The following is a 21,244-nucleotide window of genomic DNA, read 5'->3' on the forward strand; positions in this document are numbered from 1 at the left end:
GAAAGCCAGCTGATCAGTATATACTTACATTGGTCAGGGGAGCGTGTGCAAACATAGAAAATCCTTCAAAGATATACTCATGATCATCATATTCAATAACAGTTGGCCTGTCAGTCTGAAAGCAAACAGAAACACAAAGTATGAACAAATGACATGATCTGCATGTGCAGAAACCCATCAGGACACACAAAGCAGCCAATAGGTGAAATGTATGGACTTCTGTTAACATTTTCCCAAACACCACGGAGAAACTTTACACAGAGGATTAATTCTAGCTAGAATGCTCCTGCTTGGTGGAATTCTCTAGCTTCAGTAATATTTATATACTAGACAATCAAGAATGTTTATTATGGGTGCCATAAAGAAAAAAAAAGGCTAGCTACATGGCTTCATTTTCTAGGAACTTAGTTTTATTTAATCCTACAATACTACCAGTCCTGTTCTTACTAAGCTATATTTCTGAACTAACAGAAGCTCTAACAAGAACAACATAATAACACAGTCAAATCAAAGCAAGTGGAGAAGACTCAGCATCACAACAGTCAAGAGTAGCAACAGCCTGGAAGGCTCTGAAAAGCCCCAAGGTGCCAGAGGCTCATCCCCTCCCAGCTCCATTCCCAGGCCCTCCAAGGAGAAGCCAACCCGTTAAACACTGTAACAAATCAATTCCTGCATAATGTCAAAGATCTTAATTACCTGCAAATTGAATCTAATTAAAATATACAAATGTTGACCTAAGCATAAGAGACTCTCTTCTTTATGCCATTCTTATAGCCCACCATTTTTAATCCTAAATGCTAAACATGGAACAAATTATCAAGATTGGAAACCTAAAAGACATGTTTTTTTACATAGGTATTGAACATTATTCTTCTAAACATTTATACACACACACACACACACACACACACACACAAACACACATATGAAGAACTTGGGTGGGTGGGGGTAAATAAAGAATATCCAAATGCGTATTATTTGTTTTTCCAATATTACTGTTACTTCCCATTTGAATAACTCAACAAAGCTGGTCTAAATTAAATATTATGAAAGAACTTGTAGTGAAATGATAATAGTACAGCCACTTGGGAAAACAGTTTGGTAGTTCCTCCAAATATTAAACATATAGTTACCATACAACCCAGCTAGATTTATACTCAAGGGAAAGGAAAACATACATCCACACCAAAACTTGTACACAAACATTCACAGCAGCATTATTATAACAGCCCAAAAGTGGATACCACACAAATGTTCATCAACTGATGAATGGATAAATACATTACAGTATATCCATACAGTGGAATATTACTTGGCCGTAAACAGGAATGAAGTTACATACTACAACATGGATGAATCTTGAAAACATTATGGTAAGTGGAAGAAGCCAAAAGATCACATATTCTATGATTCCATTAATATGAAATATCTAGAATAGGCAAATGATAAAGACAGAGAGTACCTTAGTAGTTTCTGAAGGCTGTGGGGTGGGAAGGAACTGACTGCTAATAAGTACAGGGTTTCTTTGGGAGATGATGAAATTGTTCTAAAATTAGATTGAGGTGATGGTTTCATAATTCTGTGAAAAGACTAAATATTATGAAATATATACTTTAAATGGGTGAGTTTTATGGTATATTAATTATATCTCAATAAAGTTGTTAAAATAATTATTAATAATCTAATTTTGAAACTGAAATCTCAATTTAAAAAGTAACCAGAATTAATTAATTTTGTACTGTGAAAAGGTAGTATGGCACAGTGGAATGGCATACAGCCATGCACCATGAAGTCAGTCTGCCCAGGCTCAAGTCCTCACTGTGCCACTTACTGCCTGAATAATCTAGAGCAAGAGGCTTAACCTTATCTGTAAAACATGGACGACTGCCCCACCTGTATAGTGGGGATAATAATACCTACTTCATCGATTTTTTTGTGTGAAGTAACTTAATACATGTCAAATACTTAGAATGGTGCCTAGTACCATAGTCAACAAACATTAGGTATTATTATCACTGTCATATATGCAATACTTATGGTCATAATATATAGATAATACATAAGCTATTTGCTAATGTTTAAGAGATGCACAAGCATTCTCTGCATTCTTCCAACTCCACAGCTCCAACAAACAAGCTCTCCGTAATTCACTGGCTATTATGTGGTACCAACAATATAAATGAAAAAAGATACAGAAAGCAGTATAATGAGAGGAAGCCAAAAATAAAAGTCATTATGATAAAGGTCAATTTTATTGGCATAAAAATAAAATGTTTTTAAAAGCAAGAACATTTAAGAACTGAATCCATATTTAACCAATTCACATTTTAACCTATGTACACACATAGAACCTATTTACTACATTTTTAAACAAATGAAACCTGATTTTGTTAGGAACTCACTAAAAAGTTTGTAGGAGGTGAGACTGTAATTCGATAGTGGAAAAGTCTGCCAGCGTTGTTGGTCATAGGACGACAGGGCTTGATGGCCTGAGGGGAAAAATTAAAATGAGTTTAAGGAGTAAAGCAGCAAAATACTGTTATTTACAAGTAGACTGTATTTCCTAGAGTCACATCTGACAAAAGAGGTCGTATGTGTGTTCCTTCACAAACTGGCAGGGAAGAACAGTATTCACTTTACCATTAATGAAATAGATAAAAATGGGCTGCTGGTCACTGGCCTCCAACCCACCGACTCATGTACAATACAACACACAGATCTCTCTAGATCTGAATTTCCATGACTATCTTCCTTTCATTTAAAATAACATCATAATTGACCCTTGGCTAACCTCTCAATAAACTGAAACAACAACAACCAAAAAAACCCAGAAAGCAAGAAAAATAACCTCAGAAGTAACAGCAGTAGGTTGTGATAGGAAGGGGAAAAAAGTGAAAGGGTTAAATATGCTGAATAAAAAGTAGAGGGAACCGGAAATGCAGGAAGCACAAGAGGTGGTGGACAGAACACGCACAGGGCTTAAGACGGGAAAGGGAGAACAGCGAGCAACGGAAGCATCAGCAGAATCACCGGGTACGTGTGACAGACACAGCGGTGGGTGACCCAGACCATCTTTCAGGGAGGGACCTGCTGCCTGCTGTGAAGAGCCCGGGCAGCAGTCTCCAACCATCGGCTCCTTCAGGATCTGTGTCAACTGCAGAGGCCCCTCAGCTGACGTCAGGCGTGTACTGAGCGAGGCAGAGGTACAAAGGCCCAGCCCCCCAGCCCAACCTGAATGGGCAATACTCATTCCCTGGATCAGCACCAGGTTGACAGGGGCTTTGCTGGAGCTGACTCATAGTTAGAGACTAATCCATTCTATCCAAGGCTGCTAACATCCTCTTCCTCTCACAGGTGAAGATCCCTAAGAAACGTGCACCCCAAACTGCATCTTAGCATCTGCTTTTGGAGAATCCAATGTGGGACAGTTGGCATCAGAAGTGATCCAAGAAAGCAGGAGATAAGATAGGGTTTTGGAGCTGAATCACTTACCATCCAACTGGCAGAAAGGAACCCATCACGGTGGCTGCTGGAGCACACAGCCCCTGGCACCAGATAACACGCCAACTGAAACTTTCAAAGACGCTGAATTGGGAGACTGTACCAGTGGAAGCAGGTGCAATGCACCAGCTTTGCACTGTCTCTTTAATGTCTCTCATAAAACTATGAGAGACCGGTAGCTGTAAGGATAATGGGATGGATGGCTATTGCCGAGCACCACTGATGCTTTACCATACTCTTCAAACTTTAGTGTGATCTCAGATTGCTTGCTCCCCACGCCCAGAAGTTTCTAAGTCAGCAACTGAGGATCTGCATTTCTAACAAGGCCCCAGGTGATGTTGATACTAGCTGGAAGGCTGCACTCAAGAGAACTACTGCTCTACAGAAATGCAGCAGCAGAGGAGGAGTAAAGGCAGCTAGAAGCCAGATGTGAAAACCTGCTATTGCACACAAAGAGGCTCTTACCACCTGCAGTGAGAGGTCAGAGAGTGCCAGGACCAAGCCCAGGGCTTACCTGTCCGCGTAGGCGGAACTTAAAGACTAATTAACAATCAACCAAGGTAGGTCTGTTATGCCAAGGTCAGGGATATGAAAACCTGGGATGACACATACAGGTTTTGACTCTTCAGACGCCTCTAAACCTTCTGCCTCTTCAGAGGTGGCCTATCCTTGTCTATTAAGAGCAAGCACTCACCCGTCTGAAGACAATGAAAGCCCCTGAAAGGCAACATTGTCCTCACTCTCCCGGCACCCAGTCAGTCTCCGACCTCACAACAGACCTATAATTAGGGTCATTTCACAGCATAACTGGTTTCACATTTTACAGCGGGGAAGGTGCTGAGAGGAGACATAATATCCCAAAGGAACTGTAAGAACCAGCTGGCACCAGCACGTGCCAGCAGCAGGAGTCCACACACAACCAGATGCTGGGAGTGCTCGATCAAAAGGACCAGAACGGGCTTCCCTGGTGGCACAGTGGTTGAGAGTCCGCCTGCCGATGCGGGGGACACGGGTTCGTGCCGCGGTCCGGGAGGATCCCACATGCCGCGGAGCGGCTGGGCCCGTGAGCCACGGCCGCTGAGCCTGTGCGTCCGGAGCCTGTGCTCCGCAACGGGAGAGGCCACAACAGTGAGAGGCCCGCGTATCGCAAAAAAAAAAAAAAAAAAAAAAAAAGGACCAGAAAGGACCAGAACATACAACTAGTTAGGGAAGAGTTTACTGACTTGGGAGCATTCAGGATTCAAGGATGTCAGGAGATGCTGAGAACTCCCTACTAAGACATCTCCTAAAAGCATGAAAAAAGCGATGGCTCGCGCTGAGTAAAGTGAAAATACCAAAACTGCAGTGACCAACAGAGGAGGAAGGAATTCAAAGATTCAAGGAAATGGGCACGTTGGGATGGATGTAGTATCTATGACTGAAAAATATGATCAGATAATGATATTCCACGGGAAGGCCCAGAGGACACGCCACTGACCAAGGCCAAAAGGAATGTGCTGGTCAAGAGGCACCAACATCACCAGGACAATCAGCGGCGGCCTCCTCTGCAAGCCAGGGCTGACCGTAAGAGCGGCGGTTACGGCATCAGGGATGACAGGACTCTGAAACAAGAGAGGCCAGATGATGGGGCTCGTGACAAGCCGGGTCACACAGTTATCATTACCGCCAGCAAGACGGAAGTGGCAGCCAAGGGGATGTAACCCACAAAGAGTCATGGAAGTGGTTTTCACAACACAGTGTCCTTAGGTCCAAAATAAATGGGTAGCTGGTAAGAGTACTACCTTGGTTTGTACCAACGGAAGTAATCAAGACTGGAAAACCAAGAGGCTGAAGGTAGGCTGCTCCAGTAAACACTCATGATCCGTTGCCCGGTTCCAGGCCTGATCAAGTTACCGGACTGAAATCCACTGACTGAAGAGTGGCCAGGAGGCAGGAGGAAGGGCCCTGCAACATTATCACAAGCAAAAATGGTCATGATGGCCCTGTCCTTCCCCCAAGGGGCCTACGGCCATTTTGCTCAGATAACTGTCCACCGGGGAAGGAAGAAGCCAGACAGTTCAAGGAGTGTTAGACCCAGCATCTGAATCAATTGATACTCAGAGACTGGACGTATCATCCTGGTATCCCTGTCAGAGTGGGGGAGATGAGGCCAAGGTAGTAAACAAAATCTTGGTCAAGGTCTGGCTTACAGTAGGTCCACTGAGTCCACAGATCCACCCGGTGGTCATTTCCCTGGTTCCCAAATGTACCAGTGGAATTGACAAAATTGGCAGATTCCTGAGCTGGGTCCTTGAACTGTGGAGTAAGAGCCATCGTGATGAGAAAGGTCCAGCAGAAGCCACCCGACCCGGACCTCAAAAACAGTATGACTCTGGGGGAATGGTGGAAATCAGTGCCACCCTTAAGGATCCAAATGACATAGGGATGACTGCCCCTATCACATCTCTGTTTAATTCACCAGTCTGGGCCCTAAAGAAACCAAGTGGATCCTGGCGGATGACTATATATCACCACAAGCTCAACCAAGTAGCCCTAATTGCACCTGCCGTGCCAGGTGTTGTAGTGTAGTTACAGCAGATTAATCTGACCTCAGGTGCAAAGTATGTGGCACCTGATCTGCCGAATGTATCCTTTTCTATCCCAGTCAGGATGAGGACCAGTTGTGATCAGAACCGGTTCACATGTACGCAGAACAGACAACATTTATGGGCTTGCCACCGGGTTAACTCTCCCACCCACTGTCAGAATACAGTCCAAGGTGCCCCTGACCTTCTGGAATACTGTAGAATGTTATTTTGCTGCACCCCATCTCTGACATTATTACGTTGAGCAAACTAAGAGCCCTGGTAAAACGGATATGTTCCAAAGGGTGAGAGAGAAACCCTGCAAAGATTCAGGGTCTACCACAGCCACACCACTTTAGGGGAGCGGTCTGGGGAGTTCCAAGACATCCATCAAAAAGTAAAAGACAAAATTATTGCCTCGTCCACCTCCTACAGTGAAGAAGGAAGCAGCACACTAGGTGGGCTCCCCGGGCTCAGGAGGCAGTGCAGTCCTTAGCTAGGAATATTACTGCAGCCCATTTACGAAGTGGCACAAAAGGCTGCCAGCTGTGAGCGTGACTCCATTGAGAAAGGCCTCAGCAGTTCCAAACCGCAGTGCAAGCAGCCCTGCTGCAGGGGCCACACAATTCGGCCAATCCCACGCCGTTGGTGGGAAAAGATGCCGAGAAGAGTTTGTGGCCACACGGGGAGAATCACAATGCTGGTCTCTGGGGTTCTGGAGCCAAGCCGTGCCATCTACAGTGAAGAATTATACGCCTTTGAAAAGCAATTCCTGGTGTGCTGCAGGGCCCTGGTGGATCTGGAAGGCATGGCCAAGGGGCAGCAAACAGACGTGTGGCTGGAGCTGCCCACCGTAAGCTGGGTTCTGACAGTCCCACCTCGGCATAAGTTTGGGTGGGGCCAGCAACAATCCACGGTAAGGTGGAGGGGGCGTACATCCAGAACCAAGCACACACAGGAGCAGAGGGCACGAACGAGCCCACCACCGCTGCATCAGCTCCCCTCCCTCGGCTGACGGCTAAGGACGAGAGGAGGTAAGCGTAAGGAGAAGTCCAAGCTTGGTTTGCAAACAGGTCAGTCAGAAAGGGGGTGCAAGCCGCAAACGGACCGTGCTGCAGCCTCATTCAGGGATGGCTCTGAGAGACAGCGATGAGGGAGACTCTTTTCCCAGTGGGCGGAGTTTCAGGTGGTGTACCTGGTCATCCACTCTGTGTGGAAAGAGAAGTAGCCTGAGGCTAGAATATAGATGGACTCATGGCAGAAGCAAGTGGCCATGCCAGCTGTCAGAGGCCTAGAAGGAAAAAGATGGGAAGATCAGGGATAAGAAGGTCTTGGCGGAGAGACTTGTAGGCAGACAAACAGGAGGAGAGAACAATGATCACATCACATGTGGATGTTCACGGGAGAGCACCCACTGTGGAAGAGGTTCTAAAGCATCTCGCTGACGAAATGGCATGGCCAGATGATGCCAGCCAGCCTCGGCCGTCAGCCACCTAGGGTGGTCACGGTGGCCACAGCGGCAGAGATGGAGGCTTCACATGAGCCCCACGGCACGGACCTCACTTCCCCAGGCTAAGCTGGCTAAGCTGACTGCCACTGCCCAATGTCCAGCCAGCCACCTCCAATGACCAATGCTGGGCCCCCAATGTGGCACCACTCCTTGAGGAGACCAACCTACCACTTGGTGGAATGTTGACTACATAGGTCCCGTCCATTGTGAAAGGGCCACGTGTACTCTGAGGATGGGTTTGCCTGCCCAGAAGTCCTCAGCCAGCACCACTGCCCACCTGAATCTCCCTTCACGGAAGGGCCTGCTGCCCAGCTGTGGGAAAAGCAGTCGGCACACAGCCTGCTGCTGTCGGCTCCTTCCAGGTCAGCCTCCACTATAGGGCCCCTCCCTCCGCCAAAGTCGTGCCCTTGCTAGGGCAGCTTGCTCGGGACGAAGGAGATGCAGGTATGACAGCCACTCCAGCCCCACGCAAAATAATCGACAAGCCCGGCTTTAAAGGCCCATCACAGGTGGACTTCCACCTCTGCTCAGTCCCAAGCCCACTCCCTTCTTGCCTGGTTCCTGTGAAATGTCTCCACTGCAGCCCTGCCTGCAGAGACCCCAGCCTGAAGCACACGCACGGACACTCACAGAGAGCAGTTCTTGTCCCACAGGCCCTTGCTACACTGGCCGACTCCCAGAGGCAAATGAGGTCAAAGGGAGGCAAGCAGTTCAAAGTATCCGCCATCGGCTCCTAGTCCTTAGTCTGATTATTGTTATGGCCTCAGACAAGTTTTACATAGAAATTAAGGATTTACATAAACTGTGTTTAAACATAATGTGCTGAATCATAAAGTGAGAACAGTTTGTAAAGATAAAAGATAATGGGGAAAAGAAGAAGGAAAATATCTGAACAGGAGTAGTTATATGTAACTCTATGGTGTAAAAGTATTCAACTTATCAGGCAGACACACTTGGCGCGCTCCTGACAACCCAGGGATTGGGGTGTGACACAGGTAAAACACGTCTGTGTGCCACTCCCAGGCAAGTGTGGACAACAGACAAAGACTAACAAACACCACGGTGTACACTCGTGTCCCCAAGGAAAAAGGACATGTGCCTTACAGCACTTCAGTGAGATCAGTTCTCCAGGGAGATTCACAACCATTTATAACAAAAACATGAAAGAATATTACAATATGTACCGTTTTAGGATACTTAAAATAATAAAAAAGCAACTCAAATTCACTTTGCCTATTTTAAATAATGAACCTTCCAAAGTGTCCTCGATAACATTCCCACTCCACCTCCAAAACCCAAGTACGTTTCTTCTCCAATTGTCAGTAACAGAGACTACTAGGGAATATGAGAAGACTATTTCCATGGTATTATCTCATTTACGGGGCAAAGAATAGCAACAGCATCTGTCTACTTCTGGCTTCTCAGCGCTGACAAATATAATAACCTGAACCAGTTACCTCTTCTCCGGGATAAATGCTGTGCCTGATTCCCGTGCGTCTCGCTTTTGCGCTGCATTTGCAGAGTGGGCCATCATTCATCTGTCAGAAACAGAATGTAATTCGTTTTTACTGGGGGAAAATCCACTCCTTGCACGACGATGCCTCAGAAACTGTGTGGGCTTTAATGTCATGAGTACTGAAGCTCTGAAGAGGCTGTCACGGTTAGAAGATTAAACGGATGTTCCAAAACCAATAAAGCTGCAAACTGTCTCTACTGTCTGATAAAGGGAAATGGTATGACACCGCTGGATTCCCGACTTATTTGTGCAGCCAAGCAGAAAATAACAATGTCAGCGCCCTGTTTGCCCCCATCTTCTCCTATCACTTTCCAGTATGTTCCCCCGATTTTTTATTTTAGGAAAAATGACTCTTTCACAAAAGAAAAGCCTATTTTATATTCTGAAGGAACACACAGAATGCTTTGAAGGTGACCTGCAGATTAACTGTTTGCAAAGACAGACCTAAAGGTATCTGAAGCAGCGGGAAGAAAATGCCCACCTGAACCAGAAAAACTTTCAACACTAATCAGGTGAGTCTGTATATGTTTGTTCACCTGAATTCATTTTACTGCCATGAACTCCACCCACATGATTCAGTAAGTGAATAATCTTGACTGCCTCTTGGGTAGAAAGGGGAGAAGGAGGGTGATACATAGCTAAGGGTCCACATAGTCAAGGAATACTTACTCTAATTTTAGTGTATGCACTGCTGAAGCAAGCACTAGGAATACTTATACCACATGGGAGAAATAGCACACATATGAAATGCTTAGTATTTTAAAGAAAAAGGAAAAATGTCCAGGCTTCAAGAAACCAAAATGTGAAGGGTTGAACAGGACGGGAAAAGAAGGTGGCTATTCTACACGAGGCACCAGCATGAGAGAAAAGAGAGAAGGAAGAAATCCTATGTTATGCTCCAGGGACGTGAGATTGAGACCCATCTAACTGGAATGCACCATATGTGTAAGTAGGAAAACCAAAAATGCAGAATTGAGGTCAAAATCTTAAAGGGCCTTAAAAGCCAATTTCATGAGTTTATTCAATATAAGTGCTTAATATGGAATCAAAAAGGAGATGAGAGCATCAGTTTAGAGTACGGGGAAGTAGAGTTCCATTTCTCACTTTCTCTGTATTAATGAAAATATATAATTTATAAATATGACATTATGAGACATATATATTCTATATACACACACATATTTCTTTCGATTTCCAGGGATTTGTAACTCGGGCCCAATGAAAATATCTCATAAAACTTTGAAACGAAATAGTAAAGTAAAAAACTGTAACTTTCTTTATCCTTTTGGGAAATCTAAAGTTCCAGGTGGTACAGCAGAGGAATAACGTGGCTACCTAAAACAAACAAACAAACAAATCACATTAAGATATTATCCGAAGTAAAAGCTGGCAAACAGAGATGTGACGGAATTCCCTCAAACGTCACAACACATTCGTAATGCTGGGCACAACCTGTTGTGATGAAAAATGTGGAAAAATCACTTAGAGCTCACTTAAGGAGAAGTGAGATAGACATCGTACATTCCTGCCTTTTACCAGGGTCTGGGCCCCAATGCAGATCAGCCCTTCATAAGGCTCAACTGTACAGAGGACGCAAAACCATACAGTAAACACAATGTTGAGACAGTACAGAAGGCCCTGGTAAATCTCTGACAGGAGTAAGAACCCACAGAAACCAGGGAATAGGCTTCTTGATATAACCACACACAGGGTAAGGGGAGTGACTGATGGACACAGGAGTACTCTTAGGCGACACAAAAATGCTCTAAAATTAGATTGTGATGATGGCTGCACATATTCCTGTGAATATACATAAAAACACTGAAATGTACATTGTAATTGTGTGAATTGTATCGTATGTGAATGATAACTCACTAAAGCTGTTTAAAGAGATCATATACATGATTAATATATCAAAATAAGATTTCAAAATGCACTGACAATTTGCAAACATTTCTGCTCAATTCTCAGAGAGCAGTTCTCAGAGAAAGTACACTTCTGTCAGGCATTCTAACTATATTAATTCTCTCAAGGAAAAAAAATTTAGATAGCTGTCATCTAAAAAGAACCAGAAGAAGGCTTCCCTGGTGGCGCAGTGGTTGAGAGTCCGCCTGCGAATGCAGGGGACACGGGTTCGTGCCCCGGTCTGGGAAGATCCCACATACCGCGGAGCGGCTGGGCCCGTGAGCCATGGCCGCTGAGCCTGCGCGTCCGGAGCCTGTGCCCTGCAAAGGGAGAGGCCACAGCAGTGAGAGGCCCGTGTACCACCAAAAAAAATAAAAAATAAAAAGAACCAGAAGAGCATTCAAAATAATATAAAAGGGTATGAGTTTATTTATAAAACATAAATTTTAAATTATCTTTTTATAGGGATATGTTTTATTATGCTTGATAACTTCATATGCATTAAAGATACTATTTTTGTACGTACTGTATATTTATAAAATACAAATCTTTTATAGATACTATTAATATTTTGTATTATGTATTAGCTCATAATAAAATAGCAAGCAAAAATAAAAATGGTTATGTCCAGCCATGATGTAATTAGCTCAAACATGCTTATTAACAAGGAAGAAAAGTTATATAAGACATTGTGACTACTACCAACTAGGAAATATGGAGTCTTACAGGATTTGGGACATTATTTACTATACGGCTGCAAGATACCTTCCAGCTGAACTGCTTTTAGAAAGAACTACAAGTGCTCTCTCCCCCATCCCACCACTCGTCTCCTTCCATTTACTGAAAGTTTAATGAGGCAGCACCATCATCCTGCCCCCCAACACAGGATTTACAAACATCATCAAACATGATTCAAGGAACACTTGCTCTGGTGCTTATGCTTTGGAGCTGAACTCAGAAGCTGAAAAGAAATAAGCTGTGAAGAATGACACCCAACCCTGAGTAAAATTCAGTTTCAGTGCCAGCTAACATGCATCTTCTGAGCCTGGAGTCATAAATGTGATGTGTGCGTCCGCAATCTTCACAGCAAGAACATAAAAGCCTGCATACCTGGCCTGGGTCATTATACCAAAGTTCATCGTGAAGTCGGTCAGGATGGGCCTTTTTGCGTTTGATTTCTGCAATGACGTCGAAAACTTCAGAGTCTGAGCTGCTAGAACAGGTGCTGTCCTCATCGGACTCACATTCGGATTCACTGGAACTCTCTATAGTGGTGAGGGGAAAACATGGAGAGAAGCTGAAGCAATCTGCAAGCTGGTTCTACCTGGAGACTTACTTTCTAATGACCCAAACCTCTAAATGTAAGTAGAGCTATTTATCTTCCAGCAAATATTCGATTGCCGACTCCATACTAGAACTCTGCTAAGCAACCCATGAAAAATAATAGAGTCCATAATCCTAAGTGACAGTCTAGTGGGGGAAGCAAAGAATCAAATATTTTTACAAAGAAGGACTTGATGAACAATGCCAGAGAAAATGCAAACCACTGTAGCAGTACGAAGTTTCACATTCAGAAAGGTGCAGTGAATCCACACTGGTCCGGAAAGGTCACTGAGGATTTCCTAGAAGGAGTACACACGACCCAGGCACAGAGTGGGGGTGGGGTTAGGCTGATGAGGCGGAAAGGAACACAGATGGGGCGCTGCAGGCAAAAGCACAGAGGCAAGAGCACGGGTGGACTCTGGCTGGAGCAAAGGCCTCACAGAAAAAGCCTGGAAGTGAGGGGCTCATATGTCATGAATGCCAGGCTCTGAATGTCAGACTGAAGATTGTAAATGTTTTTCCCTCGATGGTAGCAACAGAAGATTTTAGTCCTTGGAAATGACTGGATAAAAACAGACCAAGAATCATGCTAATGAAACGAGCCTGCCACAGAAAGACAAATATGGTGTGATTCTACTTACACGAGGTACCTAGAGTAGTCAAATTCATAGAGACAGAAAGTAGAATGGTGGTTGCCAGGGGCTGGGGGAGGGAGGATTGGGGAGTTGTTCTTTAATGTGGATAGAGTATCAGTTTAGCAAGATGAAAAGAGTTCTGGAGGTTGTTTGCACAACAATGTGAATGTACTTAACACTACGGAGCCGTACATTCAAAAATGGTTAAATGGTACATCTTATGTGTCTAATGTGCATGTTGTAAGTATTTTACCACACTTAAAAAAAAAAAAAAAAAGACCTAGAACTTTGACTAATCCTACAAGAGAGTAACATAGTACAGCGTACTAATAAGGAACCCTTACATGGTTGTATTTTCGAGTGTACTGTGTGAGATGGACGCTGTCATCCCTCTTTTACAGACGAGAAGAGTAAGGCACAAAGAGATTAAATCACTTGCCCGAGATCACACTTTTCAAGTAGTGGAGCAAGGATTCAAACCCAGGCCAACTGGTTCAGTCAGTGTTTTTCCCCACCATGGACACTGCCTCTCAGCGAGGGAGACATAACGAAGGCGGGCAGATGAGAGTCAGAGGACACGCAGGAAAAGGCACGCTGAATGATGTCTTGTCTGCGAACAGCGTCCTGTTAGGGACTAAGGACACCGAGTGGTGAGAAGCAGTTTGTATCCTCAAAGATCTCAGCATGTACTTGGAATCTCAGAATACACACGTGAAAAAAACATCACCGTGTAAGAAAGTTATGGAAACTCTGTGAATAGAGAGAAATCTTCAAACAGAGCTGGGCTACAGCTGGAGTTTCCTCATCAAACCAGGAGCACCCCGGCAGAGGGGAGGGCCACAGGGAATGCCCGCCCACCAGAGGCACGAGGCCCGGGAACAGGCTCCTGCTTTTGATGGGGGGCTGGACTATGGCCCTTTCTGATTAAGACAAGACGGTTCTACAGGAGACACAACTGTCAGCACACCTTGCAAAATGAGATCTCTCATGTGATCTACTGAATGTAACTGCGGAAAAATAAGACCAGAAAGAAGAAAGTTTCACTGCTATGTATTTGCTGACTGTAGTTAAGGAGAACCAAATGAGCAAGAGCAAATGTCAATCTGGGACTCTCAAGGACACTTCCCAAAAGTTCAGGATGAAGCAGTGATAAAAGAGCACAGGATCTCGGTCTAGTACCTTCTGACCCACCTAAATCTTCATCGAGCTTCGTCTTGGGAGGCTCCCATGGGGGTCTAGCAGCTTTGGCCTTCTCTTGCCTGCTCCCCAACTCTTCCTCAAACTTGTCATATAAGTCGCGGAGCCTACTCGTTCCAACTACTGTAGAATCTCCCTTTGAAAAATAAAGGATCAATATCAGGGACTAGATTAATCGTAGTCATACCAAAGAGACAGTAAGAGCTCACCAGTAACCAAAGATTTGTAATAGCAAGGTGTCATTCTTCAACCCTCGATTTAATAAACATTTAAAAACAAAATGCCCCGTGCTGGCAATGATCCTCTGAATCACACACACACATTTACGGATGACAAAGTCCTCAGGAAAATGCACATTGCCAACATTCGGAAACATTATTAAAGTTTATCTATGCCCTTTTGATACAACAACAACAACAACAAAATCATAAACCCCTGCAAATTCATGACACCTGACACCCTGCTAGGGAACATATACTCCTCCCCTGCGGAAAGTCACTGATAGTCTATATCCCACATTAATCCAGTGACCGCCACAAACACATGCACCCCATAAACACAGGGACACACACACACACACACACACACACACACTCCACAAAAACACAAGGTTCTGCAATGCATTCCTAGAGGAAGTTTTCCACTTTTCCCCACTCCCCTCCCAGGTTGAAAATCACTTTAAATGTCCATACTCTTTGACTTAGTAATTTTCAAAATGTACCTTTCAGACATAAAATGACTATTAAATCATAAAATCTGCAGTTATCCCAAAAGGGGGTAACTGCTCTTCCTCAGCCTCACCTCATTACTGACCCTGGTGACGCTGGGATAGCTCTAACATTCTTACCATCTCTCTGCCCCAGCGTTGCACAAACACAAAGGCCAATATTGGGCTTCTGGTTTATCAGCCTTCCTTCTACACTGGAGTTTTAATACACCCACAAAAAGGTGAGGGGGAAAAATATAGCTCTGCCTGTTTAAATGCTCTGAACCTCAGTGCCTTCAACTTTGTTATTTCAATAATAATTATAATACCCATGGCAGCTATTCTGCCATTCCTCCTTGCTTACAGAACCCGGATTCCCTTCAGATTGGGGGCAGAAAACTCATGATCTCGGAAGGCAGGCTGGGCCACGGTCCCCCTACCCCTAAAATGCCTCTGTCCTAATCCCTGGAAAATGAACAGATTACCTCACATGGCAGAAAGGACTTTGCAGACGTGATTAAGGCTACAGAATTTGAGATGGGGTAATGTGGGTGGGCCCAACCTATTATGAGCCTTTAAAAGCGGAGAACCTCTCCCAACAGGAGTCAGAGGGGCAATGAAAAAAGAGGCAGGAGATATTCAAAGCACGAGAGGAACTCGACCTGCTGGCTGCTGGCTTTGAAGATGAAGGAAGGGGTTCACGGGCCAAGGAATGCACATGGCCTCTAGAAGCTGGAAACAGCCCTTACCTGCCAGCCAGCAAGGAGACAAGAACCTCCGTCCTACAGCCACAAGGAACTGAACTCTGCCAACAACCTGAAAGGGCAAGAAAACAGGCTCTCTCCAGAAAGGAATGAAACCCTGCTGGTACCTCAATTTAGCCAGTGAGACCCAAGTTTGACTTCTGACCTACAGAACTGTGAGGTAACAAATGTGTATTGTTTTAAGCCGTGAAGTCTGTGGAAATTGGTTACAGAAGAGATGGAAAACGAATCCATGGGGAGAACACACGACGCAGTTCTGGGCAAAGGGATAAAAGAAAAGATACCCAGGCGCCCGAGGCTCCACCCAGCACTGCCCTCTGCATCTGTGTCTGGACAGAGGTGTGTAAGGACGTGATGCCTGGAGCTGCTGCAGGCATCCTGCAACCGTGGTGGACCCTCCAGAAGACAGCAATGCCAACCTAGGACTCTGCCATCGCTGATCCACTAAATGCACACCGGCCACCACCTCCCTCCAGACAGCTTGTTGAGAAAAATAAACGCAGCAAGTTTAAGTCACGATTAGTCAAGTATTCTTATTTACAGATGCCTTCTTTCCAGGGATGTTTTAAGGATTAAATGAGATAATCTGAGATTCATGGAGTAAAGTTTCGGCACCAAACAGTGCTTGGTATGTGAGCTTCTCCCTCCCTGTATCATGTGAACTATGACTTAATACCCTGCTTTACTTTATCAAGTAAAATATCATGCCACCAGGAGAGATTTCTCAAACGTTTTTTTCGAAGGCAAGGGAGTCTCCTCTCTAGTTCCCCATAGATAAGGGCCCAGTCCAAGTCAAAGCTATGTTTACAAAATTCCAAACAACACTATGCTCTCTTATCTACCCCACGCACTAAACCTAACATCTCCAAGCTCTTCTGTCCTAAATCTGTAGATATCCATTCCTTCACTCATTCATTTAATCAATGAACATTACTGTATGTCCATTCCATGGCAAATACACCTAAATTAATGGGATAGAGGCATGACACCTATTGGGAGAGAGAAAGAGAAAAAAGAAAGGAGAGTGACAGAAAATAAAATGGAGATGGAAGAAAGAAAAGAAGTGAGCATATGGAGGTCGTGGGGTCCCCACTTCAATGAGGTGCGGCTGCCGAGCCCCAGGAGCCCCATCTCGCACAGCACATGTGCTGAGTCTCTCAAGAGCCCACCAAAGGTAACGACACCTGCCACTGCACAAAACCAGCAATGTGCTTGGGAAACTTGCTATGGTTACCTTTGGTCAAGGGTAGACTTGTAAGAGACAAACTCAATTCTCCCTTGTTTCATTTTGAGGGGAAAACATACACACACACACACACACACACACACACACACACACACGGCTGTAGATCACAAAAGGCATAAAGCAGCTATGAGTGAGAGCTTAAAAATCCACCAGTATTAAGACCAGCAGTGTCATAAAAAACGCAGAATGCAGAGATCCTTTCATTAACCTGTTGCACTCTTGTGTTTGTAAAGCAGCTTTTGTCTACAGCAGTGGTTCTCAACGGGGGAGGGGGGTATTCTGTCACCCCCAGGGGACATGGGGCAACATCAGAGGACAGCTTTGGTTATCACAGGGAGGAGAGGGTGTTACTGGCCTCCAGTGCACAGAGCCCAGAGATGCTGCTCAACATCTGACAATGCACAGGGCGGCCCCGCCGCAAGGAATTATCCGGCCCAAGATGCCCAGAGTACCGAGGCTGAGAAGCGCTGGTCCGCAGCTTCTCTGCGACTTCCGACCTACCACCTGATCCATGGGGTCACTGGAGTAGTAGCTTTCTGAGTGGGTGCATCGGATCCACACAGGCTTAAGGAGCTCTTCCTCCTCCTCCTCATTCCTGTCAGGCAGCAGCTCCTCCGGCTCTCTTTCCTTGACTGAGCTACAATTCTTCTCTTTGCCGGAGCTCTGGCTGTCACTCCATCTGTCTTTTTCTTCCTCCCAACGAGCTCTCTTCTTCTCCCTACTTGGGGAACGACTTCAAAAGGGGGCAAAGGAGGATAATTATTAAAAATGTTCATCCATTGTAAAACTGTTCTATTTCACCTCTTTAGTTCACTTTTCACCTAAAAGAAAAACGCCATGGCAAACCACCATATTCATTTTTATTAAACCAGTGACCCCCCCCTGACACCAGTCTGGTGACATCAGAATCACCTGAAGTTATTTGTTTAAAAATACAAATTCCCAGGCCCGACCCCAGATCTACTTACTGATTCACAGTCTCCGGGGGTGGGGCCCAAGAATCTGTATTTTTAATAATCTCCCCAGGTAATTCTGGTGTGCATCCAGCAGGTTCAGAAGCACCCGGCAAACCATAACTCCTAGAAGAGAAAGATATCTGGGAAATATTTGGAAATCTCCACACATACAGACGATCTCAGCATTGAGCATACTAGTTTTGAATCCTCTACATTCTGCTTTGCCAAGAAAAAAGAAAAAAAATCTTCATAAAACATGGTCTCAACTTGGCCATAAATTTAGCCTGAGGACCATAATCCAAGAGTGAACCAGTTATACTATCCCTAAGCATCTCTCTGGAAGTGCACACTTGGGTATTACTGCCTAATGAACCACCACTCTGCCTAATTCGAATTCCCACAAATACTAACTCAATTAAAAAGGAAAAAAGCAATTCTATCTCCTTGAAACTCTGGGGCATGAAATTTGCAAAGGCCCAGCCTATGGATGTGCTTGGAGGGAAAAACTTATAGGATAGATTTTAAATTAAGCCCAAGAAATGTAGGTGGAACCATAAAGGCCTTGAGAATCCAGCCAAGGAGAGTAACTGCTTTATTAGTGTTGCACTGGCAGCCTGATAATAAAGAGTCACTATTATCCAAGAAAGTTTACACCTGGGTCAAAGTCACAAATTAACTTTTTCCATCAACTCTACCATTCACTCCCGATCTTATGACAGGGTAAGTGTGAATGTGTATACATCACGGGGAAAAGGGTGAGTGATTAGAAGGGTTATATATATTGATCACTTATTGATATAACTTCCAAATATTACAATGTACATCACTAGGTTTGTTACCAGAAAAAAAAAATGTACTGTGAGGTAAAATGTACATATGTTCACTGGAGAAAAATAAAGCATTAACAAAAACAAGACAAAAATCACCTGTAACACCACTCAGAGATAACCGCTATATTTCACAAATGTGTTAAAAGATATAGATATGTAAACATACAAGTTTTAACCAAAAAGAAACTCTATAGCCTGCTCTCCACAACTCAGTAGTAAACCAGGAACATCATTCTATTTCAATACATCTATATCGGAACCATTTTTAATAAGTTCATATTATTCTTTTATATGTATATACCATAATTTGACAAATCTGATCAGTCACTTAGGTTGTTACTATTTTTTTTTTTTTTTGCCATTGTAAACAATGCTACTCTAAACACACTTGGGTTCTCTGCAGACTTGTCAGATTATTTCACACAGAGTGTGTACTTTTTTTAAGGCTTCTCTACAGATAGGCAGTACCAGTTTAGATTACCATCAAAACCATATGTGATTTCCCATTTCTACACATCTTGTCAACATGATTGTTTTTCATCTTTTCCATTCTTACGAAAAGAGTATCTCATTTAATTCGTCACTACTGAAATGACACGTTTCACATTCACTTCTTTTCTGAACATCTGAGTCATTATGCCATGCCAATCTTTTTAAAATTAGGATTCTAGTCTTTTTTATTTATTGAAAGAGTTTTTCATTAATCACCTGTCTGCTGTCATATGTAATGTAACCTTTGTCACTTTTTTGTTTTCCTTATAATTCTGCTTACGGCTACATACAATTTTTATATGGCCAAATACAGAGATTTTTTTTTTGTTTCTGTTTCCAGTCTTCGTGTTACACTTACAATCCTTTCCCATCCCAGGGCTAAATAAATATTTTATATTTTCTTCACTTACTTTTAACATTAAATTTTTTTACTATATCTGTCCAAGACCTAAGGCAGAAATCTGAATTCAATTTTTTTCCATATGGCTTGCTAATTGTTCCCACATCAGTTTCTCCTCTGAGCTGAAAAAACAGCTTCATGATAGATATAAAATTTTATATATACTTGAATGTTGTTCAATATTTGTTTCATTCATCTATCTATATCCATACCAAATTGTGCATTATTATTTTTCTTCATTATACTCACTTCTCTTCCAAAGAAGAATTTTACATTACTGACACTGGTACTTCAACCGAACTTACATTAAAATTAGAGATTTTTTGGAAGGCAGCTATACTCACCACTATACCACCAATGCCGCTAAAAACTACAGATTTTGGGGGAAGAAAACTGGTATTTTATAACCCTGTCTTCCACTTCCACTTAAAGGAATATGGCATGCCCTCCATTCATTTACATCATCTTCTTTGTCATCTACTACACAAAAATTTCTTCCCATTGATCTATATATTTCTTAAGTTTAATAAGATATTTAATTTTTATGAATTTAAATTTTCTGTAGTCAATCTACATTTTTTTCCCTGTTATATTTCCCAAGTAAGGTATTCCTAGTATTTAGGAAGGCTATTAATTATAGTATGTTTATTTTATAACTGTCAACTTCAGTGAGTTAATTCCCATGTTTCTTAGCTAATTCTCTTGAATTTTCCTGATAATATCATCAGCTAATAATGGCAAATCTTGGCTCCCAGGGGTGTGGTTTTGTTTGTTTGTTTATTCATTTGTGGTGCTTCCCGAGAGCCTGACACTCTTGTAAGCACCCTGACACACTGAGTCCTTACAAGAATACTGAGGCAGATATAAACATCCCCTAGAGAGGAAACAATTAGAAATTATATCACTCGCCCACCATCACACAGCTAATAAGTGGTAGTTAAATGCTAATATGGTTGTTTGACACAGACATTTTGACATGTACTAAAAATCCCACCAAATGTTTATTATCATCATCAAGAAACACAGGCAGAAGACATCGTCACCCCACCCCCTTAGGCAGGTATCTTGAATAATGGATGGTCAGGGTTGTCTATTGTGAACAACATTTAGTATTCTTTTTTTTCTTTTTTCTTTCTTTTTTTTTTTTTAACACTTCGAGAGGGACATTTCAAAATAGGAGCAAAACATCTTTTTTAGGTAGGTGTCTCAGGAATTTCAAATTTCAAAATCCAAACTCGAAATTGATTTTTAACAATATGCTATATTACAACTATGATAATTCTCCCTCCTTTACAGGATTTACATCTGTAATTTTTATTTTCTCATCTACTGCATTAGTTAGACTCACAGAATCCAAGTCTCCGCCTTCTCCACAAGCTACTGGGCACGGGGGAGAAACCAGTAGACCGAAGAGATTTCTAGCACACCCCATTAAAAACCAGCAACCTCAGATGGATCCTCAATGATTTCCACCAACACAGTATCTTGACTTTTTTCCTATCCTCATACCCTCCTTCTTCTCCTCCTCCTCAGGCCCTTTCTCACTGAACAAACTCTTCCTAGTTGACCTCATCTAATCCATGGCATTTAGTATTTCCAGCTAGCATCTCTTTTCTGAACCTTGCACCTCTGTGTCCAAATACCTACCACACAATTCCATCTGGTGTCTCACAGATTCTCAAATCCCACCTGCCCCGAA

The 21,244-nt window shown here is 43.4% G+C and overlaps 1 protein-coding gene across 18 annotated transcripts in view; it reads right to left on the minus strand.

The window, feature by feature from the left end:
* Positions 1–21,244, minus strand: part of DROSHA (drosha ribonuclease III) — a 126,368-nt gene that overhangs the window by 94,116 nt on the left and 11,008 nt on the right. For 6 of the 18 annotated variants that reach the window (XM_059060820.2, XM_059060823.2, XM_067030834.1 and 3 more), the window contains 7 exons: positions 17,836–17,946; positions 17,369–17,600; positions 14,146–14,287; positions 12,107–12,261; positions 9,033–9,113; positions 2,403–2,489; positions 29–115 (listed from right to left, as the gene is read on the minus strand). In XM_059060820.2, the coding sequence (XP_058916803.1) occupies positions 29–115; positions 2,403–2,489; positions 9,033–9,113; positions 12,107–12,261; positions 14,146–14,287; positions 17,369–17,600; positions 17,836–17,946 (895 nt within the window). Of the gene's footprint in view, positions 1–28; positions 116–2,402; positions 2,490–9,032; positions 9,114–12,106; positions 12,262–14,133; positions 14,288–17,368; positions 17,601–17,835; positions 17,947–21,244 lie in introns of all 18 variants that reach the window. The other 12 variants (XM_067030837.1, XM_067030835.1, XM_067030832.1 and 9 more) reach the window with 3 other exon arrangements.

This window comes from Kogia breviceps, chromosome 4 (assembly GCF_026419965.1).
Source record: "Kogia breviceps isolate mKogBre1 chromosome 4, mKogBre1 haplotype 1, whole genome shotgun sequence".
NCBI lineage: Eukaryota > Metazoa > Chordata > Mammalia > Artiodactyla > Physeteridae > Kogia > Kogia breviceps.